At 40.0% G+C, this 24,987-nt stretch overlaps 1 protein-coding gene across 2 annotated transcripts in view; it reads left to right on the forward strand.

The window, feature by feature from the left end:
- Positions 1 to 24,987, forward strand: part of edil3a (EGF-like repeats and discoidin I-like domains 3a) — a 163,799-nt gene that overhangs the window by 67,441 nt on the left and 71,371 nt on the right. For both annotated transcript variants that reach the window (XM_083904122.1, XM_083904123.1), the window contains one exon: positions 19,954 to 20,067. In XM_083904122.1, the coding sequence (XP_083760248.1) occupies positions 19,954 to 20,067 (114 nt within the window). The remainder of the gene's footprint in view (positions 1 to 19,953; positions 20,068 to 24,987) is intronic.

Consider the following 24,987-nt stretch of genomic DNA (forward strand, 5'->3'; position numbering starts at 1 on the left):
CTTCCAGGCACCTTCTCAACATAACACTTCATAATTCCACAGCTCACCCACGGCTCTAAGTCTGTGGCTAGAAAACTACGTTCCCAGGAATGTTTGAGTGTAGAGAGACTCCCAGGGGGGATGAGGGGGGAGGAGGGTCCATCGTCCATCGAGCATCCAAAGAAGAGAAGCCACCACAATCACGCAGCCAAACCGACAGACGCCAGTGTGTGTGTGTGTGCTTTTGTGTGCTCTCAGGAGAATCTGCAGATCAAAATGGAAAGATGGATGAGCTTGAGGACCAGCAGTCATGCTGCTTTAGCTCACTGCACATTTAGTCTTTCTTCCTTCAAAGCACCACATGGTTTTTTTTGTTGGGGTTTTATTTTTGTGGAGTGGAAAAAAGCAGCGCACCTCCTCATGTGGTGGAGACTATTCTCAAGATGACTTTTATGTGTAATTCTTCATAACATCACAGGAAGACTGAGACAAACATGCTGCATATTGACTAAAAATGATAAAACTAAAGCTATCTTTGTCGCCTGCCAATAATCAGCCATAAACACCTTCTAAACTGTTTGTTTTATTTTTGTCATTTTTGTAAAAAATTACCCTGTTTTACCACAAAATATCTCCCCTTACATGGGCACCATTAAGGGTTCTTAATGGTGGTGAGAATGCGAGGCACAGAAGAGTGACTCATTCCATAAATACCCTCAAGGGATAATTTGGGTGATTTGAAGTGGGTTTGTGGAATTAAGCCCTCGTCAGTTCATTACCTGCAGTAGATGTTGTTTGGTTTAATCCCAGTGAAGAGAATCATCTTCTAACGTCACATACATGCATTTATTCTGCTCACTCTCGGCTGCACACCTGCTACTTTTTTGGTCAAAGAGAGCTTAACCTCACTTTGATAAAGTGTGTTCATATGAAAAGGAGTCAGTTTGTTCACCGTATAGATTTAACAGGTGTCTGTCGAGGTTTATTGACTTAAAGTTTGGCCTCCAGTTTTCACGGACTCGTCCACTTTCTCTCACATTCGTGGAAGTTGAGTCAGTCTTGGCTTCATAAAACTGTCCTTGTCTCTACGTCAAAAGCGTTTTCTTTTATTTGTTGTTCCGTACAACACTAGGACGCTGATGGGGGCCGTGGAATCCTCTATGCGTCCACTTTTAATAAACCTGTGAATCTCTGTAACAGAACCGACCCGCAGTTGATCCCAAGTGGGCCGGACCAGTAAAAGAATAACATAATAACCTTTAAACAACAAGAACTCCAAATCCTTTTGTTTTACATGTAATGATGTGTCTTTTTACAACAACTTGTAATGTTATCCCTTAAGTTTTATATTGTTTACTAAGCCTAGTTTACTATGTACACATGTGCATTACAGCTTACAGATCATAGTGGATCTAAAAAGGCACGAAACTTTGAGCTACAAGTGTCTGAAACTGAATTTTTTTTTACCCCACATTTGATTCTGGCCCACGGGCCGTACGTTTGACAACCCTGCTCTAGGAGATCAAAAGACATATATATATATACACACATATATATATATATATATATATATATATATATATAAACTAAAAAGTAGAATTCCACATTCATTGCACATACAGTAGCAAAGCAATGGAGCCATGCAGTGAATTCACAAGATGTTTGCAGGCGGCATCTGACTTTCAAAATAAAAGTCATTTTGGCTTGATTTTATATTTTATTATGTACACTATAGTGTATGCATTTCTTCAGCCGTTACACAGCAGTCATTGACCTGGTGCAGAAAATGTACTTTTTTGACAATACAGTGTGTCTCTGTGTGACAGTATAAAGCACCTTGTTTACCTATAAATGCCAGTGATCATTGAAAAAAAGCAGGATTACACGGCTGTAGTAGGTTAGTGTGAACCTCGTCTCCAGCTCCCTGTGTCTCAGATTCACTCTGTGTTGTTATAGGTGAGTGTGAGCCTCGTCTTCAGCTTCCTGTGTCTCAGACTCAGTGTTGTTGTAGGTGAGTGTGAACCTCGTCTTCAGCTCCCTGTGTCTCAGACTCACTCAGTGCTGCAGCTGTGTGACAGGGCGTCTGATTGGCTCTCGGTGAGCAGGCTGTTCTTGGGACTTGTGTGAGAAAAAAAAAAAATGATGAAGTGGAAGCAGATGTCTGGTCTTTGCAGAATGCTGCCAGCATTAGCTCACTTGACAGATGCATAATTATTTCTAATGTCGGTGCCACAGATTTGCATCATTGTGGTTTTGCTCTCCTCCACACTCACACTCACACTCACACTCACACTCACACCTCACTCCTGTTGTCTCGGTGCAGCTGCAGGCGTTTGCTCTGGTGTTAACAGTATTCTTAATGAATATCCAGATGGACCTGCAGTCACCGGTCACGGATGACGAGTGACCACCTCTTTTCCTCCTCACTTTGATTAATTGTTAATGTTTGGTGAAACTGGCAGAGATTGTGGGAGCATCTGGACGATTGGCTTGATGTGGCAGCACTTTTATCTCGGCACGTTTGCTTTCCTGTATCCATACGTTGGGATCAGCCGCTCCACGCAGAGAGCAGATTAGCCAAGTTAACCTGCTAATTCCTAATTGTTCTTTTCGATCTGCGACTGTAGTGGCATAGGATGTCCTAAATGATCTTTCGTTTTGGAATAATAATCCGTTTTGTTGGTGTAGTGGTTAGCACACACGAAGACCCGGGTTCACGACCTGGTTGGAACAAGAGCGTTTGTGCATGGAGTACATGTTCTCCATGTGTGTGTGTGGATTTTCTCCGCAGTCGAAAAACATGCAATATGGGGTCAATTGGACACTCTAAAATGCATAGGGTTAAGACTGTATGGTTGTTAGTCTATGTACTTACTATGCTTGGAGATGGAACACGGAACATGAAACTGCACTTCCTGTGCAGACTTGACCACATCGGGTCAAGCAACATTATATATTGTGATTTATTTGCATATGTTTTTTTCCTAATATAGTCACTTAATTCAATTTAAGGCGGTACAACTAGTCTTCTGTCAAAGGATTCCTTGTCTCATTGATATAGAATGTGTAATGTACATGAGAAAACCCTTTGCTGTACAGTGGAAGGAAAACGAAAAGTGACATGAGAAAAAAAAATATGAAAAAAAAATAAATAAATTTTTTTGGGGAAACTCGAGATCTCGACTTTGCAAAAAAATGTTTTTTTGTTTTTTTTTCTCATGTCACTTTGGGGGCTCCGTAGTATCCTGCTCATGAAGTGCAGGGAAATAAGCTCAAATGCAAGTGAAGTGGTAAATGCTCTTTATTTATTTAGCACCTTTCTAGTCTTGCACGCAAATACAGTTTTATTTCAGCCACACGTTCATACAGCGTTTCTTTAAGCAGCACCTTTTTTATCACACATCTGTCAAACCCATTCACGCGCTGCCACAACGAGCAACACGGGGTTAAGTGTCATCAGCATGTAGATTAAGCAGAGCTGGGAATCTAACCCTCAATCTTCCAGGTGAAAGATTACTCACTCTAACGCTGACAGCCACCGTCGATTCCACGGTGCTGCTTTTCTCTTTTTGTCTTAAAGAGGCCGTGACAGGGATCGCTGAGGATTCTCTCACTGTTCAGCGGGTCAAATGTGCCGTAATGATTTTCCTCCTGACTTGATAGAAGAGACAGCATGTGTGTGTGTGTGTTTACGTCCACATAAAAAAGAGCGAGCCGCGGTCAAAGATCAGTATTTCACTTCAAATGCGTATTTTCTCAGATATCCTGCCGTCTGTGTTTCAGTACCGGGAGGAGCTGACCTTTCCTCACCTTTTGTCAGAGGGCATTTTGAATAACAAGCTGAAAGCTGGTTAGGATCACTTTCCCTGTGTTGCTGACATATTATTATGTTTTATTTAGCCCTGCAGTTGCAGCTGTTTGCTCTACAGATCAAAACTGACCTCTTTTTTTTTTTTTTTCTCCGGGGGAAAAGGAAAACAAACAAAAAATCAAAGATCTTGTTGGCGTTAGTGTCATGAGCTCACACCTTCATCCGGTCGCGCTGCGGCCAAACCCTTATGAAAAATAAAGTGATGTCACCTTCTTATTCTCTTCAGCTGCATCCTGCAAATCCTGCCAAATAAAAACTGCTGTAAAATCATACTTTGAGTAAGACGACCTTTTTTCTCTGTCAAGGTGGTGCTTTGCTAGCAGAATAACAGATTCTTTCTCCCTGTATATAATGCAACCGGGCTGTTAAACCAATAATATCTGTAGAGGAATGGAATGCCTTCAGGGAGACGAAGCTATATGGTATAAATGATTCAAGTGTCAGATGTGTGTCTTGATGTTGCAGGCGTACTAACAGAACCTCTAGGTCAGGGCAAAAATAACACTCACAGTGTATGAAATGGAATATATTAAGCCATAAAATGACCATGATGTCATCAGAGATGATGTCAAATTGAAGTCTTAGCTTCACTGATAACAATTAGAAACCCAGTAAATTTTAATTGTAGGGTTAAAAAATACTATTTATATATTCACCAACCACTCAATAATGCTGCTCAACACACAGCTGCAGCTGCGTTGCTGAACCTAAAAAGCCCCACTACCCTTCTCAAAAATGTCTCAACCAGAAAAAGCAAAACAAAAAAAACACAGACACTCTCCTTCTCTGTCCACTTTCAAAACATAGCTTAAGACTCATGTTTACTCTTTGGCTTTCGACCCAGTATGAGACTATTTTGTTTAGGTTTATTAGGTCACACTTTTGTATGGTTTTTTGTTTTATTTATTTATCTCTGATGTACAGCACTTTGTTTTTGAAGTGCTTTATAAATAAAGTTGGATTGGATTGGATTGGATGTGAAAGTAAAACAGCCCACGTTAGCTAAGGCTCTTTATTGGCATATTTTTAATGTAAAATGTAACTTCGTCTTCACCTGCTGTGAAAATGAATGTAATTGTTCAATGTGGGTGTGACAGTGAAGTATATGTGTGCATAAACACAATGTTACCCCAAGTGTAAACGCACCCAGTGTTTCTGAAAGTTTGGCTACAGCAATTGTTTTAAATCCTATAGGTCACTATTCTACAGAGCTCCCGAAGTGACACAAGAAATTTTTTTTAATTTGAAATCTCGAGTTTCCCAAAAAAATATGAAAAAAAAATTTGAAAAAAAATTAGAATGTTCTTTTTTTGGGGGGGGGGGGACTCTATGTTTCATTTTTTTTTTTTTTTCTCATGTCACTTTGGGTGCTCCGTACTATTCTATATCTCTACTATATAGTATTTGAAAGAATGTGAATGTACAGGAGCTCATGTTTGCTGAAACCGACAAGAAACCAACGAAGTAAAAACACTGGAAAGTAAAGAAAACCATTACGTAAACGACTTTCCTTGGTGCACTCAGGTGTTTTATTCTTCTAACTCCATTCCCCTCCTCCTCCTCCTCCTCCTCCTCCTCCTCTCGCTCCCTGATCACCCAGTCTCTCTCTGGGTTCATCCTGGTGGAGGAGCTGCAGGGAGCGAGCTGTTACCAGGGCCTAATTGTGTAAGGCCCCACTCGGTCACTTGAGCCGCACTGTCACCTCCTGGCCTGTGCGGCAGAGATGGACCTGTTGGCAGACGGCCAGAGCATAAATAGAGATGCTTTTCCAAATCCCAGGTGGTGGGAAAAGAGTTAGACTCAGTGCTGCCCAGGGCTTTTTGGCTGACACTGCAAGCCAAAACAGTACACTGATAAATGTTCAGCACGGATACACAGAGCTGCAGTAATTCAGGACGGTCAGTGTGGCACAATTAGTATCACTGTTCTTTTACTGAGAACTGAATCCATGCAGAGGGATTAAAGGACCAGTGTGTAAGCTGAATATCATGTCGTCTTTAGGGTTATGGTATATTTGTACCTTGAATTTTACGGTATATTCATTTTTTGGCTTGTGAGTGCTGTGTGTGTCATTAATTCATCTTTTCTGTTTCATTCCTAAATCTGACTCTGCATCACCAACAATCACATCGATGGATGAATCGTTGTTATGGCATCATCTCACTTCAGGGATTCGCGGGATCTTCTATTTAATTTGTGAGACACAGAAAACTCGGGGAGGAGGTTGGCGCGGAAGATAATTAATACAATCTGTGTGAAATGACTATCTGGTGTAACCACTGATGCATCTTAATTTTGCAGCCCTATCAATATTAAACTCAGCAGGACTCGGGCTCAGAATCGGACCTTTATCAGGACACTGACTTTTTCGCTGATTTGATGTTTAGTCGTGATGCAACTGTTTTTTCATATATTATTATTTAAAATCAACTTAATCCTTTAATTTACCATTAAATTGCGTGCAGATAAGTTTGATGATTCACAGACTTTTCCATTTAACACGGCGGTGAACTTTATCATTGTGCTTCATACTCGAAATGTGTTGAAACCACTGGATGGATTTCAATTATGTTAAGGACAGACATCCCAGCTCTATGTTGGATCATTTTACTTTGATGATTCCCTGTCTGATGCATTGAAACTCGCTTTGATCCTTGGATTTTTTCCATTTATTTTGGAAATGCACCAAAAACAATGGATTGCTAGAACGTTTGGTGAACGCATTCATTTTAAAATGGATTTTTGACTCTAAATACTACAGTGTATGACTCATACATGAATTGGTTGTCATACTAAAATATTTCTATAACTTCATGAATACACTGACATCTGTACAGTGACATTTAGGGCCAATTCCAATTCCTATCTTAACCCTCAAGCTCAACCCTTAATCTTAACTGGCCTCAAAACCAAGTGTTGAGGGTTATTTTGTCACTTAGAAATGGGACACCCCTTAAATGCAGATACGTCTTCAGACTGTAGGGGGCAGAATAACGCCAAAGCTGCGTCCAGTCTGTCAACTCCAAAAAAGAAGAAGAAGAAGAACACATTTACGTCAGGATTATTTATTCTGATCCGTTTGTCAGTCAAGTTATTAGGTTGTCAGTTAGTTATAAGATGATACTCATACAAATATTCAGCTGACAGTTACCACACACCACGACTTATTGAAAAGTAAACCACACTGGCATCATTTTTATATCTCTATTAACAAAGAAAATACTTCATTTGTAGCGTACTCGTTTCGCTGCATTCGACGCCATCTTTGTTATGTCAAAACACGCAATGCATTCTGGGTAGCCCTTGCTCCCAAGGGTGGTTTCTGAAGATCTCAATATTGAGGGCGATACAGACCTTAAACTTGGCCTTAACTTCATTTTTCTAAGAATCGGGACAGCACTTGGACTAGAGGGAGAGCATTTTTGAGTTAAGTAAGGAATTGAATTCACCCTTACACCATCATATACTTAAATCTAGACCTCCTTTAAACCCTCACTTGCTCTTTTACCATCACCTCTACTTGCAAGCAATATAATAATTGTTTAAATGATGTAAGGGGAAAACCAAGTGTCCCTTAATGATGTTAAAGAGCTTAAAAAGCCTTGACTGTGTTGTCTGGGCTTTGATCAGTATTCCCCTCACATAGCTACTGCGGAGGCTCCATCTGTAGACTTAAAAATGACACTTGAGGCTTTCCTACAAGGAATAAGGGCTCTTCACATTCCCCGTGTCCCTCCCCCAGCCTGCACGTCTTCAAAAATGATGAGTGTTTTGCTTTGGAATACTCCGAGAACATCTCTGCAATGCATCCTAAGATACCTTTTCAAAGGCCCGTGGAGTGCAGCGGTGAATAACTTCTTAGTGCGGCTAATCCCACTTCAAAAAGCGTGTCCTTGGAATACGCTATTCTTAATCCTGCATTCACGGCTTAGTGCACGTGGCGCACACACCGCCGTGAAAACTCACCTCCATCTGAGATGAGATTCAAGAATTCCTGTACGGGAAGATCAATAAAAAATCAATAGAAATATGAGCAAGGCTGAAATAAATCACAGTATCGTGCATTTGAAGAACACAGCAGCTGATGTTAAAATCCGTCTGTGTGACTTCATCACAGCAGCAGCAGAAAGCGAGGATTCTGCTGAAAGTCATTTCAGTGGCTGAGGCGATGATAGATTGTCTTGATAGATTGACAGCAGAGACAGACGCTTCCTTGTTCTGTCTCCCGTCTCCGGCTCGACGTGGAGAGACGGGGCCTCGTCTTGGCCGTGTGTGCGGCGCGGACTCGACACATTTCAGTGAACCAGCACCTGTCAAACACAACACCCAGACACAGAGATACGCCTCTCAGGATGTGTCTACCGCTGCTTGAGTTTCTGTACTTTTAGGGGGTCGTTGACACGGAGCTGAAGGAAAACGTGCGGAAGAAGTCCGGGTTGTGCTTCGGTTGCATCTTATCGTCACTAATCGAGGCTGTGAGGTTGCTGCAGCCTTTGCTGAATTGATAAATTAGCTAAGAGAAAAGCTTGGCTGCAGAGGAGACAAACACTGATTAAGGCTTAAGCTTTACACGACAACGATCTGAACACAAACCGCAAAAGTGGTCGTTGCGTTCCCACTTTTTATTTCGCGTTTAGACGAGCGTCTTTGGGTGGAAATCTGCACGCACACGGTGACGCAAAAGTGGGTGACATTTGATGTAGTGTGCATGCCAGGTGGCTAGGTGGCGCTGTGAAGCACTGTCATACAATAACACCAGGAGCACAGGAGCGTTGAAACTTCCTTCTACTTCTCTCTATTAGCGCTGAGTAGCCAAAACATTAAAGCCCAATTTATACTCCTGCGTAAAGTGCTCTGCGTCGTCTCCGGCTGCACAAAATATTTTTTCACTCCGTCAAGGGACAACGGAGACGACAAGAGCTGCGATTGGTCCTCAGGACAGGCCGAGCTAACGCTGCTCTGTGCCGGCTCACGGTGCGCACCGAGCGTCCACAGAGGCGGAGCTGATCACCGCCGACAACGTCGCTGCCAAACTATAAATACATCATATCTTAACACACACAGCACATGTTTAGACTCTAAATGGCCAATTTCTCGCCTCAAATCATCTTAAAACTGCGTTCCGTGACACAGAAAAGTGAGAAACGGCCACTGTTTCAACAACAACAGTCTTTCTCTCTCTTTCTCTCTTGGACGCCATTGCTCACTGTAGCCAAAAGCACAACAACCTTGCGCAGCGACCCCTGCTGATCGGGCGGGAAATTGCAACGCGTATCCGTCCACGATGCAGAAGTATGAAGGCTCGAGGGGTCTCCATGGTTACGCAGTCGGAGAAGTATAATGTGGCCTTAACTCTGCGTAATTGCTGAAATTACTCCTGGATCAGTATCAGAGCAGCTAAAGCGACTTGAATGTTTGACTGATGGATTATAATCCCACATGTTTGTTGTTGTTTGTCTGTACTGCACATGGATCTGACGTCAATGCGTACGGAGGATAGCCAGCGTGAGCAGCTCAGAGCACACTTTTGCGTTTTCAACCCTTTAGACGGGAACGCCACGGTGGAGTGGTGGGTTAATTTTTTTGCGTTTTTAAGCCCCAAAAACGCCGTCGCCGTCTAAACGAAAGGCACATCGGATAAAATATCACCCGGGAGCGTCGTCGTGTAAAGCCAGCCTAAAGGTCTTGCTGAAAGTGGTTGTTGTGTTTGGGAAAAGTTGAGTTGTGTGTTTTCTGTGCATTGCAACAGATGCCATCTCAGTTGCAACATGCTTCTGTTGTGTGGCAACATCAGCTCCTCACAGAACTAATGCAGAATAAAAAAATTACTTCACACAGATCGTGCAGCATGTACAGGAGAAAAGACTTCTCATGAAACACAGGCATAAAAACAGTAAAAAAAACAAGTATCTTGACTTTAACTTGTAATAAAAGCCTCGCTCTGTACCCACGACGTGCCAAGATGTCCTGCTTTCTTTTCCCTCCCCTGGGATATGAGCAGATGGCCCTTTTTTAATCTTCACCTCTTTCAAGAGTGTGTTTTTTTCACACAGAAACCACCAAAAGACGAACGAGGGGAAAAGTCATCGTCAGTGAAGAAATGAATACGATAAAGAATTGCGTCAGAGGATTAATGAGTGCGCTAATAATCACAGAGGGAGGAGGAGAGGCATGAAATAAGTTCTTATCAAAACTGCAACTCCATTTCTGCAGTATTATCATGTATATGTAGCTTTCTCAACTTCCTTAAAACTGACTTTCAAGAAATACAAGCAGAAATGTTGTCTTACCTTTGCTGTTTATCAAAACAAGTTATTTCCACCGGAACAAAACCACTTCTAATGAAGAACTACACTTCCCAGCATGCTTTGGGATCAAATCCCGGTCTGATTGATCATTACAGAGCGACATTAGATCGTTCTGATTAGAGAAGGGTGAATGTTCGCACAAATGCGTCACATGCATTTATGTCCTTTTGATTCGCCAATGAAGTGATTCACACGCATTTTGGATTCTACCAGTTTAGAGGTTTAAAACGATTTGTCAATCACCCAAATTGACCAAGGTAAGCCAGAGCTAAAGCGCTGCAGAGTCACAGAGTTGTTATTACGCACCGCACAGGGAGCATCCATTTACAGCCAGCTATTTTTTTTTTTTTTTTTAAACAAGATCTTTTTAGATCTGTAGTGACATATAAATAAAATTAAATGGGGTTTTAATGATTTGGTACCTAAGAAATCTCAAATGGCACAGATTGGTGCCAAGCTGTGCCAAAAGTGAGTACGCCTAGACATCTCTTTACTAAAACCTCTGTCATTTCACTCTGCTTCATTTCAGCAGCATCAGACTTTGCACAGCTCATGTCCACATGTTGTTACATGACGTCCATGTGTTTTTAAGCTCCTTCTGCATATTTTAAAGGTGATATTTGCTTTAAAATGCAATATTTTTTAGGCGAGAGAATCCTTCCTTCTCCTCCTTAACTGAATCCTTCAGTTATGTTGATGCTCTGGTGGAATCTCACAAGTGTTATCTATTATTTTGATACCAAGATAATTCACATAGAGCTTGTAACTGCAGAGATTTACTCTATTGAGTTTGGGCGTGTCATTTTCAAGCAGTGACTCCAAAAAGAGGGTCAGGGAAAGAGAGGTTAAAATCCTATGTATCGTCCTGCTCCTTTAACTTCCTTCTGAAGTTGTATCATTGTATCAAAATACCATAAAGCCTTTGTTGTGAAGTCTTGTTCCCGTATGAGTTGATACTTGAGTAATCACAGGCTGTTTTAGCCGAAGATTTCAATCTTTTTTTCTTTTCCAGTGTCTGCTGCACCTGCATGACTCACAAGTAGCTGTAACACACTCAGTGGAAACACTTTACAGAGGAAGAGGAGGAGGAGGAGGAGGAGGGGGGGGTTGATCAAGGAGATAGCAGTGCTCAAGGTCACCGGGTTAATGATGTTGCAGGAATAAACAACTGCTCGTCCACTTCATTCCTGTCAGTCAGGGATAGAGGGGTCAAGAGGATCGGCCAGCTCACCAAAAGTCTCTTTTCTTTCTGTCAGTTCTGTGACATCAAAATCCCGTCAGATGAGATAAAAGTTCCCGCGAGGGGGAAAAACTGTGCGTGAGCGCGACTGTAAGAGTCCAGATGAAGAGATGAAACTCAAAGTCTTCACAAACCACCAATTGTGTGGATTAGAGTTTTCTTGGCGGAGGGAAAAGAAGTGTTTAGTTTAGTTTTATCGTTTAACGTCTGAGTGTGATATAATGAAGGCAGTGGGTGTGTGGGGACAGGGATTAAAAGCTATAAGCAGCCATTTATTTCAGCGATTTGTGTAATTCATGGCCGTGTTGTTGTGCAGCCAAATTTGGCTCAGGCTGAGCTTGATCTTTTCATCCATTCATAAAATTGTTGTTTTATGAATTTAATTGTGTGATATGTGTCGCAAAAAATAGACAGTGTGTGTGTTTTATGTATGAAATATCACATTTGCACAATGCGTTATTATGACTAAGTGAGAACATGGTTGTTAAATGCTTCAAGAAATCTTGTACCACTTTATCCTCGACATGAATAAAATAAATAAATCGTCCATAATCCATAAATCGTCTTCAATTAGTGTTCAAAGCTCAACGGTCCTTCGGACGTATATCAAAACAACATATTCCATCACATTTCGTCATTGTAACGTGCTTATTTGCGAGAATACTTAACCCAAATTGTTCCTCGGCAGATGTGGCCGCCATCTTTGTTGAAAAAAATCATGGGTAATTTCATCTTCCACTTCGTTTTAAGCCTGCATCAGAGCTCACTACATTTTTAGGGTTAATTATAAAGGCAAAATCGCACTCCCCCAAAAATGTAGGGTTAGAGGAGGTATTGGGACGGGGCCTTAAACAACATGGAAAACCCTGAACCTGCAGGTGGCAGCAGTGTTCACCTCCATATTTGCTCAATTGTTCCCGTTCCAAACCATCAGCATTAGCAGCGCGGCGTCTTGAGTTATTACTCTGGTCAAATCCGTCACCGTCTCAGGTCAAGGTGAAGTCATGTTCCAAAGATTTTTTAACATTTCAATAGCAAAAATAAGTGAGTGATACTTTCTCTCTGCACGATGGTTTTCTCTCGGTTTCACTTCCCAGGGTTCAGGCAAACATTAAAAGCTTCACACTTTTTCTCCCGTCCTAATTTTTATGTCGCGCTACGTCTTCACTTTACCTCCTCCAACGTGTCTAATAGTGAGCGAAGTGGAAAGCAGTCATTGTTCTGTGTGTGTGTGTGTGTGTGTGTAGAGGTCAGTGTAGCCCGGTGTGGAGGGCACAGGTGACCCCCCCCCCCATCACCCTCCTCCCTGTGCAGACCTTGTTCCAGTTCCCTGGACACAGCACAGCCAATTTAGTGCTCACCCTGAGTATCAGCTCCTGACACACAGCACCATTCATTGCTCTCATTATTGTCCAACTGAGACACATTTTGGAGAGCAATAAAGGAGCAAAACCAAGGGGCGAGAAGTTCCAGTGGAGCGATGAGGGCGTGATTAGAGTGTGGCCGGACTGAAGGGATGTATTTTTGGGGGGTGAGAGAGTCTTAGTGCAGCGAATACTTCCAGTGACAAGTTTAAAGTCTCTGTTTTTGGAATCCTGCTGCTGCTGCTGCTGCTGCTGCTGCTGCTGCTGCTGCTGCTGCTGCTGCTGCTGCTGCTGCTGCTGCACACGGGCAGAAATGTACAGGAATAAATGGCCAATTAACAAGAATAGCAGATTTTTTACTCAAATTGCAGACATTAGATCTCCAATGACATAAATTAAAGGTAATCTGACAGCAAGGGAAACTCTGCTTTCTCTAAAATGTCATACAATAAAGGGCCAAATATGTAATTTGTGCACTATTTCTATGTTTGTATTAAACACTGTCAATAAAAACTCTAAAATTATAGCATTTCCTTATTTCAAATTTACATCATTTTTGAGTTTCCTTGTTCCTGTTGTTTGTTCTGGACACAGAGCATTTTCCATTTACTGTGTGTATAAATAACTGGACCAGAAATGTGGATGAAGAGACTTAAAGGTGCATTATGTAATAAATCATAAAATCCTCCTAATATGTCACAGAGACTCAGGAATAATGTTCATATAACAAACTGAACTCACCAACAACAACAGTACAGACAAAATATTTGCATTAAAAAAAAATATTTTGCAGACTGCAAATCATGTTTATGTTTTGAAATCATGTTTTGGCGTCATGTGGCGCCACCTACCGCCGTCTACCAATCATTGCGGTCAGTAGAGTCTCAGCTGCTGAGCAACCACGGGTTGCCAGTTACGTCAGAAAACTAAACCTAAAAGACCTCTGTGTTTTAACTGTTTTTGGCCACATTCTTACATATGGCACCTTTAACTACTGTTTTCTGTTCCAATTGCATCCATTTTTATTAATTTATGTCATTTACTATCACTACATAGTGTATAAATGTTGATAGCTCACGTTTCACCACTGAGTGTGTGCTGTGTAAATTGACATTGTAATCAGTCTCATCTCATCCCATGTTGTTCTGGACTGCGAACCATTACGAGCGTCACTTAAGTCGCGTTATTGTGTTGTTGGACTGCACTGAACTGTACACTTGGTCGTTTTATCGTCTCTAGACTGGGTTGAAATGCGCTTGTTAAACAGTCACAACCAAAGCTTAGCGCCATCCTCGTTAAACTGAGCCGATGAGAAACGTTGTTTTAGCGCAGGGGTTCTCAAAGTTTTGATACCTGAGGGCCAATTTTGGAACCCAACGTTGGAGTGAGGGTCGCCAGAGGAAAAAAAACCAGAAATAAATCTCATTTGTAATCATTTTAATGACCAGATTGCAGTTCTACAGTTTAGCGTTAAGCAATATAAGCGTTAATATAATGTAATTTTAGCATTAATATAATAAAGCTTTATCATTTACTGGGTAATTACCCAGTATTTTGGCCATTGTTCTTACCTTCTAATTACAGGTTAATACCAAGTAACACATTTCTGTTACCATATATTTACTGGGTAAATAGCTAGTAATTGGGGGCTGTAGCTACCTGCTTATTACCAGTTTATAACCCAATAATACACTAAATTTCACCATATAGAAACCAGGTAAATACCCAGTATTTTTGTTTACACTTATTGGTCTGTATCCAGTAATGTCCAATAAACATTTAACAAGCTTAGTAGCTCCTGGATTAAAACTATCAACTGTAATTCATTACGGGGCCGCCAGAAATGTTTCTGCGGGCCACCATTGGCCCCCGGGCCGCACTTTGAGAACCAATATTTTAGCGCGTTTAAGACTTATTTAAATGCAGAATTAGTTGGCGGTTTTGGAGCGTTAGGAGTGAGGGTGAAACACCTTGAATGTATTCCTGTAAAAAGTCCACTGGCCAAACTCATCCTTCTTCTCCTCTTTATTTCTCTCCATCGTTTGTTCAGCTTCTCTCTCCTCCGTGATTCTCCTGATTAACAGCATTCCCAGAAGTAATCTGCTTTCTCCCTCCTGATTCACTGGCAACACAACACTTTAAAGTCCCACTTTCCCCTGCACTGATGTCCCAGGGGCTAATAGCCTCTCGTAAAAAGGGAGGGAAATTGCCAGATGAGCTGGCTGTGTTTCCCTTCTCGCTGTAGCATGTTTCGCTGCAGGCTTTTTGAATGTCTTACCCATTACAGGCTCAACGCCGCGTTTGAAAGTGCTGCTGGAAACAGAGCAGCGGAAAAACCAACTCAAGGGTTTAAAGAATTAAGAAGAGGCATTATTGCTCCGTGGGGCTGAACAATCAATTTATGTATTATTGTTTTGTTTTTTTCTAAATTGAAAATCGCAGTTTGAAACAGATCAATCAGCAAATTGCAGGCTGCAATTTAATCTTTTTTTTTCTTCTTCTTTTTTTAAATTGCTCTAGATTCCGTGGCAATTACAAAAATGAATGGCATCACATCAACGTTAGAAGAAATTCATAATATCTTTAAGAAGCTCGCATTGGAATGGAGTCGTTAATAACTTTAATGGTTTCTGCGGCTTCTTTTAAATTTATAACACGTTATATATCCAAGTTAAGTTATATTCTTAATCATTTCTTTATATATATACATTATAACTCATCAGTTCCACTTCTTCTTTCTTACCTGCTCGTGTTGGTACAGCAGTAGTTTCACAGCCATTAAAACAAACTTTAATAGTGCAGCCCACAGTTGTCATTTTTCAGCATTAATGGTTCTTAAGAGAATTGCACAGACCGTCAAACAACACAGTAAGTGTTTTTTAAAAATCCCCTCTTGATTACAGAAGCCTCTCAAAACTCTCATGCATTTTTCTTTATTATTATTTAAGTGCTTGTTTCTTTACTTTGCGTTAATGAGGTTGTTTTCTCTATAGTTTTCTTGTCGGCCGCTTGTTCCTGTAATTATCTCAGCTTCTACTATAGCTTGTTAAGGCACAGTTGCAGTGGAGACCATTAAAGATGTTTGATGACCCTCTGACTCTCTGCTAACCTTTAGTTTGAAGCCACAGAAAACGTCTCCTGTGTCACATGTCCACATGTTTAAATGGAGCTTGTTAATGTTCTTCTTTAGAAGGTGGACAGACTTTCTCTCTCTTCATTCTGAAAGGGCATAGGTTTTGAGAGGGGGAATGGATTTCTTGCTTCAATTATAACATTAAATTTGATTAATAAGGTTGTTCTGCTCCAGAAATACGAAAATGTTTTATGGTTCATAAGTTACTGAGGTAGACGACGAAAGTGCACTTTGCATTACCGTAATTCCGCAACAGTTTGTGCTATCGGAAAAAAAGGGCTGGACGATTATGGCAAAAATATTAGTCACAATTATTTTTGACTGATTTTGAAATCATGATTAATAGACACGATATTCATTGATTTCAAAACTTGAGTATTTATTGAACCACCAAAACTCAACTTTAAATAATTTAAAAGAACAGACAGAAATTACGGATTACGGAAAAATGACAGATTTTTTTTTTTTTTTAAATCTCGAGTTTCAAAGTCGAGAGTTTCCAAAAAAAATATGAACTTTTTTTTTATTGAAAAAAATATTTTTTTTTTAAACTCAAGATCTCGGCTTTCCAAGAAAAAGTGCATTTTGCATTACCGTAATTCCACAACAGTTTGTGCTATCGGAATTTTTTTTTAATTCTTTCTTAAAGTTTAGAAGTTGCACGTCAAAGCCAACGTGTGGTTATTACGGTAATTTCCTTTGCGCTGTTGCAAGAAGCCGGCAAATCAGTGTCTTTGTCACCAGAGAGGAGATAGTTCCAAAAGCGCCTGTGCATAAGTTTCCATTTTGTTCATGTACATCAACAGTGATTTTTTCTCAATAAAACTTTGTTTTTTCTTAATTTTAAATTGTTTATATACTATTTTATCGTGCAGTAAATTGTCAATAACTGCCAGATATTGAAAGTTATTCAAACACATTTAAGTCACAGGACATTTTCTGGCACTTTTATGGTTAAAACTGAGGCTAACACTGTAAAAAACTAAAAGAGAAAACTCAACATTTCAAGGCAACTTGATGCAATCAATTTTTGAGTTTACAGCCCAACAAAAGATCTTGAGTTTTTAAAGAAGTGTCATCAAATAATATTATTTTGTGAGACAAAATTCTTTTTTCAAACAGTTTGGCTAACTAATCTTGTTCAGAAAAATGTATTAAAAAATAAAATTTTGAATTTTGAGTTGGCACAACTCTAACTTACAAGTTTGTCTAACAAAATAATATTTGTTGATGGAACTTTTTTGATAACTCGAGATCTTTTGTTGGGCTGTAAACTCAGGAAATTGATTGCAGGAAGTTGCCTTGAAATGTTAGGTTTTCTTTTTTAGAGTGTAGGTGTTAAAGGGTTAAATGTCTTGAAATACCCCGACCGTCATATATATATATATATATATGTATGTATATATATATATATATAAAATGTCATATTATAAATAACATAAATATGCACCTGTAATCAATGGAATGGAATGGAATTGCATTTGCATGTTCTCTCATCACCAGTCACATATACGCTGAGTCTCCATGAGGCAAAATCTGTCTTCTGATGCCCAAAGGACAGAAGACACATGCTGATATAATACTGATGTAATTCTACACAGAAAGAAGTTTGTGGCACCGACTGCATAATATTTGGGGATTTAATGGCTTTGTATTTAATGGCTTTGTATTAAATGGCGTTGAAAATGTCTCGGGCAACAAAGTGAAAAAAAAAGAGCAGACGATCACGAGCCGTCTGTGTGCGATGGAAAAACATTCAAATAATACGACAGCATTCACAGAAAAAGTCAACAGAATTTGCCTGATTGGCTGCATTTGTCCTCTTCCTCTATCCCTCTTTTATCTCTCTGTCTTTTCATGTTATTTTTAGGCGTTTTTGCAGTTTAAAAGCGTTCCTGCTTCACTGTCACGGTGCCTCAGTGACCGTTATCCCACGACCATGACTGTGTTTCTCTGAATCACCAGAGATTCACTGAATTCACACATTTCTGAGATGTTACTAATTTGCCTTAGCGGCTTTCAGAGATGTTAATAGATAAAACTAAAGCGCAAGGCAATGAAGCACCATAACAGACTTTACTTTAATCATGTTTCACTTTCTTAAGCTCTTTAAATCTCAACCCTCGTTACATATTCATGGAGCCAAAATATACCTGTGAGTCACAGGCGACTCTACGCTACGTTTTATAGGATTAAAAGTCTCCCTGTAGCCGACGGCAACTTTGGAAATCATTAGAAATGCATTAAAATAATTCCAAAGTTCACAGTTTGTCCTCTCGCTCTTGCCTCCTCCTTTCATTTAGCTGCACCTACAACGCAACAGCCTGCAAATTGGTGTGATGAGTGGGGTCGGGGGCAGTGTGCAAAATACTCATTAATAATCGGGGGGGGGTCCCATCTCATTTGTTGCGCAATACTGTTTCACCAGCCCAGGTGCCACGCTGCAGTATTGGCTATTTTCCCTGTCAGATGTGGGCTTGTGTGTGGGTCTTTTCCACAGCACCATTTGGAAAGCAATTCATTAAAACATTAAAAATACAAAATCACAAATAAAATAATTTACATTTTGTCTGGTTATAAAGGATAAGAAAGCATGCAAAGTGTATTATGTATGTAGATCATATATGTAAAGGTGAAATTACAAAGCTCTTTAGGAAAAAAAACATGTCGTTCAATGACACTGTTTAAACTCGGGCTGGACCATTATGGCAAAAAATATTAGTCACAATTATTTTTGACTGATATTGAAATCGAGTTGAAACTCGAGATCTCGGCTTTCCAAGAAGAATTTGAAAAGAAAAAATTTCATTTTTTGGGAAGTCGAGATCTCGAGTTTCCAAAATATATGGAAAAAAATGTTAAATGTTGTTAACAATGTTTTTTTAATATATTTTTATATTCATAAATTATATTTAAAAAAAAAAAAAAAAAATTAAACTTTTTTTTTTTACACACACGTCACTCGCTTGCTGCAGCTGCACGTAACACGGGTGCATTCAAGGTGTTTTTCGAGCATAGGAATTTACATACACGCCGCGACCATGCGACGCATTAATCGTATTTCTTCGATTATAATGTTTTTATGATCGTGAGAAGCCAAAATCAAAATCATGAATAAAATTCAATTAATCGCGCAGCCCTTGTTTAGACCCCCCCCCCCCCAGACCCCCCTGTATTTCGCACAGTGGTCGGGGGGATAAACTCAACGACAGTTTATCATATTACCAAAATTATTTGTTCCGTGTCTGTGTTTGAATGCCGAGACGACAGCTTTTACTTGGAGTGTGTGTGTTATTTGAAGTGTTTGGTATCAGACGTAGACGAGTGGAGTCGTCGTAGAAACGTATCAAATACACTAAATGCAAAGCAAGCTGTTTTAAGGCTTCCTCCTGTGCTGTGAGGACTAAAGAGGTTCAAAAAAAAGTCACCTCTGCTTATGGAGCCTTAGAAAGCGCCTTATCAGCACAAAAAAGTCCCTCCTCAAAGGCCACTCCGATTCATGAATAATTTGTATTAAAGATTTTTGCTTCTGCTTTATAGGATTCGTGTAATTAGGTGCATTTTTTTTTTCCTGCACACTCGAACACTGTAGTAGCCTTTGACATAAAGGTATAAATGCATTCCAGGGACAATTGAGTGTTAAGCAGCCAAAGTAGTTCTGCAACCTCATAATAAGTGACATTCATTTTCTTTTCGAGCTCGTGTTAATTCAACATCGCGTTAACATTTCTGGAAAGTGGCCAGTATCCACAAAAAGACGTGCAAAAAAATCATTCCCGGAGGCTGCGGTTTTTCACTTCTTTGGAGGCAAATAAGAGAGGTCTTTTCATTTGTGAAAGAAAAATCCTGCAGGTTAATTGTTCCTCACACTTGAACCTGTGTGCGCTGCAGCTATCGGGTTTTATTATTTCCAAGAATCCAGTGTCTTTTTCAGAGCCTCGCAGGGAAAATTCAATATATGCACCGCGACTAATGAATTCTAATGAGGACGAGGTCTTTCTAATTACCAAAGTCTGTTTCAAATAAACGATTGCTTCTTCTCTCTCTTTGTCTTGCAGATATTAATGAGTGTGAGAGGGATCCATGCAAGAATGGGGGCATTTGCAAGGATATGGTCGCCAACTATTCCTGTGAATGTCCAGGGGAGTACATGGGGAGGAACTGTCAATACAGTAAGTCTTCATGTCTGTTGTTTTTTTGTTGTTCTTTTGCTTTTCAACTCACTGCTGATTTCTGAACAGTGAACCAATTGCTGCAGATAATTGCGCGACAGATAGAACGAGCCGGGCAATCTCATCGATTAGAGACAGTTTGCAGGTAATTACCATAAATAACATCTCGCCATGCTTCCGTTGACAGTGCATTAACCTCTTGAGAACAAAAAAAAAACTCTACTTTGCAGAGGTTCGACAAGTTTATTAACTCTTTATTTATGTCTCTTTTTAACTGTTATGGGTTCTTTTAGGAGACACGTGTGTAATCCACAATTGATCGTATCTTGTTTGCAACATAATCCAAATGTTATTATAAATTAAAGAGCCTAAGAAAACTGTACATTACATCCTGGATTAAGGAGTTCAATGGTTAGAAGAAGTGCTGAAGTCTGCACTGCTGTAGGTACAAAAACAGAAAGAAAGACACTGCAGTATTAACGTTTTAGAAAGACAGGAAGTGTTTTTTTTACTAGTTTGAATAAGATAAACCCTAGTCTACAAGTAGGGCTTCGTATCACTGCTGATCTCTGTTTGATTCTGATTTACAGCGTCCTGTTTCGCTTGTAATTTTGTCATTTGTTTTGATTCAGAGATATTTCAGTTTTCATACCAGTAACCAGAGTTCAACATATCCAGCCTAGAAATGCCGCAGACATTTTTAAGTATCAGAGTATCAGCGAACAGTGACAGACAGAGGTGGAAAAAGTACTTAAATATTGTACTCAAGTAAAAGTACCAATACTTTGATGAAATATTACTCAGGTAGAAGTTAAAGTAGTCATCTGAAAATGTACTCAAGTAGAAGTAGTTCATTTGAAATGTACTTTAAGCAAAAGTTACCTAGTTACTTTGCGTGTGGTGTGAGGGTAGTAGAAATATGACAAGGTCAGAAATCCAAAACTATTTTGGAGCTCATGCCCGGCGCGACGCAGGATATGACGTCACTTTTGGCCACGCCCTCTATGTTCACGCTCCAGTGCTGGTGATAATCACATCATCATTGGTCTGGTTCTGCTGTATATTTTCCCTCCTGTACGTCTTCATTGTGCTGAATTTTTATTTTTACTCAGTAACGGATAGGATTTATAAAGTAACTAAGTACAATACTTGAGTCAATATGTACTCAAGTAAAATACAAAATCCTGATTTTAAATTGTACTTAAAAAATACAAAATACACAAAAAAAGTATTCGATACTGTGAAACTTGAGTAAATGTATTTCGTTACTTTCCACCTCTGGTGACAGGATACAGGAAATGGCATTTATTCAAATATCAATCTCAAGGATTTAATAAATCCTAATTGAATACTAATTAAGACATGAATGCAACATAAAGTTCACGTCATGTTCACAGCAAAATGATCCCTAGTTATTTATTTTAAACCAAATGTTTGGACGCTCAGATGTTAATGCTTTTTTTGCCAAGTGGCTTTTTAGAAACAGAAAGAAGAGGCTTTCTATTTTCAATAATGCTAGAGAGCACTAAAAGGCTTCCTGAGTTTATTACATTATTGTGCAGACCTTGAACGCTCAGTGGAGGAACATAATATTAGGATTAAGATCAATCTATCATTTCATATCATGTGATATCGCTGGACTTTAAGCTCCTCCCCCTGCACGGCTATTACACTGCAAATGAATGAGTCGTATGTTTTATAGATGGAGCAGAGACTTTTTTTGGAAAAGAGTCTGTGTTGTAATGAGAAACAGAGAGATTTTGGTTGTTGTTTTCATAATATAACGTAGAAGGAAATGTGGAATTGGTGAGTCACCTGATTGAGTTGGTGAAACAAAAGGAAATTTTTATTCATAATAGCTCTGTTATTTTGAAAAGCAGTCGTCTTTTATTCTGTTGGTGAAAAACCCCCAGAGTGTGTGCGTGTGTTGGTCCTGAAGTGAGTTGTGCTTCTGTAAATCTGAGCTCCGTCAGGCAGAATGCATTAACTCGATAACAATGTAAACTTGTTGTAGCCCAACATGCTTCCCTTGTGCGTTAAGTGAAACCATTTCCTCTGCAGAGAAGAAGCGTCTCTTGTCTCCTGGAAATTGCAACTTTACAATATCAATCCACGGCGAGGTACAAGAGCACTTTGCTTTTAAAAGGAATGGGAGATGGCTCTGACTGCCTGGATCATTGGCTTATTGCATTTGGACACACCCTGAAAGCATTTGCACTGTGTGCTCGTCAGGTGATGCACTTCACAACCCAGTGTCTTCCCATTTAAACTCATGTCGTGCTATTTTACCCTCACATAGATGTAATATTTGTACAGTATATTACACAGAAACAACGTGCGAGCACTTTGTGGATCAGTACTTCGGCAAATGAGATCGGTGCTGAAACGGCGACGGTGAATTAAAAAATGTCTCGCTCTCGCCTGCGTTTGTAATAACGTGACGGTTTGATGGAGCCGCGTCACCAACTGTTGCGGAAATGTTAATTTTATACTCGTCGCCCAAAGGTCCGACGCTCTCAAACACCCTAGACGCTAAAAGTGGCCGCTGTGACCTCGTTTCTTTCCTTTAATTTCAAATCAAGAGCAGTGGAGTAAAACGGAACACAACACAGTCCTGATGCCTGTTCTCTGACAACAGAAATGAGCAGGAAACTGGGATACACTGTGAACACAAAACAACATTCCCTATCCTCTTAAAGCTCACATAGAGTGGTCCTGTTGCACATATATGTTAGTTATGGAGGTCTACTTACATACATTAACTTGTTTTTATGCTCAAAAACCTCCTAGTTGCTGTAAACGAGCCGATGTTTCCCGCTGTTTCCCAGCCGCGATATTTCAGACTCAACTCTCTCACCCAGAAGACAGAGTCCTGTGATTGGCCAGTACCCGGAAGTGACATATTCAGCACATCCGCTCTCAGAAGCACAGCTCCCCCCTCTGGAACGGTGGATGCACTGCTCCTCATTATCAAAACATTGTTTTAACAGTGTTTAAAAATAGCTTCTTCATGACTCCCCGCCGCAGTCCCTTTGACGACCTTTGACCCAGAGTCAGACCCAGAGTCAGAAGACACTGTCGCTCGTGAAACACCTCCACAACGGACGTTATTCTTCTTCTGCGGTTCAATGTACGCAACCGGATGTGCCCGGATAGTGCCCGTAGCAGGAGGATCTGCTGTTCAGGAGAACCGCTGTTTACGTAACCGGACCGGGTTTTTTCAGAGATCTCGCTGAGCCTGAGATTACAATAAAACACAGCGTTCTCAGCAGTGGCTGAACTGTTTGTTTAGAACCTTCAGGGCTTCATAAACAAGGTAATGACGCAGATACACACTAAAAAAACAGCGTTAATTGGAACTTCTGGTCTAGGTCCACTTTAAAACTCACATTATTAATAAATGTGAGAGGTGGATTGAAATAAAAATGTAAAAAATGCTTAAGTTACATCAACATTTAAGTTTTCTGCACAAACACAGACATGAATATGAATATTATGAGCTATAAGCTCATGATGTTTATTCCTCTAACAGCTGTTGACATGTTGATAATGTTAAGGTGCTCATTAGCAAATGCAACCAACCATAATATTCATATCTCACTTATAAAAAGCTCTGCTGGCTTTGCCCACCTGAGAACACCTACAGTTTACAGTATATATCTTATATTAAATCACATTCTTATTCTTAACAAATATGCATTTTTAATTTCCATCAGTGATTGAATGTGTTGCAGTCTCATTAGAGAGTGACTTCAGAGTTTGTTGTGTTCACAGAGAAAGGTGGAACGCCTGCATCGTCTCTGCCACACACACACACACACACACACACACACAAACTAACATATTGGCTTTTTGCAGATCAAGCAGTAACTCATACATTTTCTCGCTGTACTGTACCTTACCTGAAATTAGTGTGATCCGGAGATTCTGCACGTTCTGTTTTGATTTTAAAGTAAAAGCACTTGTATTTTAATAGAATTATTGTGAAATATATTATATTATATTATATATATTACGTTTAATTGAGTACAGAGAACTATTTAAAGTATTTAAACCAGGGGTTCTCAAAGTTTTGATACCTGAGGGCCAATTTAGGGACCCAACGTTGGACTGAGGGGCCGCCAAAGGAAAAAAAAGGAACAGTTCTACAGAACACTTATTAGTCTGTATCCAGTAATGTCCAATAAACATTTAACAAGCTTAGTAGCTCCTGGATTAAAACTATCAACTTTAATTCATTGCAGGGCCGCCAGAAATGTTTCTGCGGGCCGCCATTGGCCCCCGGGGCCGCACTTTGAGAACCAATAATTTAAACATACGTTTTATGATCTCCAAACTCCAGCTCTGAGGAGCAGGTGTGGGTGGAAAAGGCGCTCGCCTCGTTTAAACGTCACACGGACGCAGCAGAGCGACGCCGACCGATGCCGTCACGCGCTGCACACGCGTCCAGCCTCACACACTGGACACTTAAGTCCTTTAAGTCCTCTAACGTCATTCTCTGTCTCCAGCTAAACCTAAACTGATCCGTCCATCGTTCCATCTCCGTATTTCCTGGCAGTTAATGCTTCTGACTGCTTTGAACCCAGTGAACTGTGTATTGTATTACAACTGGCAGCCATGTCATGTTCATTGCTGTGGTGTTCAGTAACTCTTTTGCTATTTTAAGAAAACTGGTTATTCAGTATCAGCCATGCAATATGAGCATATGCATGTACAGTATATTAGTATTTTAATGTGAAAACCAGGTGCTTATTCTTGCTTACACACTTATAATACACCTGCTGTTATAAATACAACAGCATTTAATTCAGGCTCATTTGTTGCAGGTGGAAAGTCTGACGTTCTATTTTGTGTGTTTATTATTATTATTATTATTGTTATTATTATTATTTTCCACCGCATGCTCATTAGGATTTGTGC

This window comes from Microchirus variegatus, assembly GCF_963457635.1.
Source record: "Microchirus variegatus genome assembly, chromosome: 17".
Lineage (NCBI taxonomy): Eukaryota > Metazoa > Chordata > Actinopteri > Pleuronectiformes > Soleidae > Microchirus > Microchirus variegatus.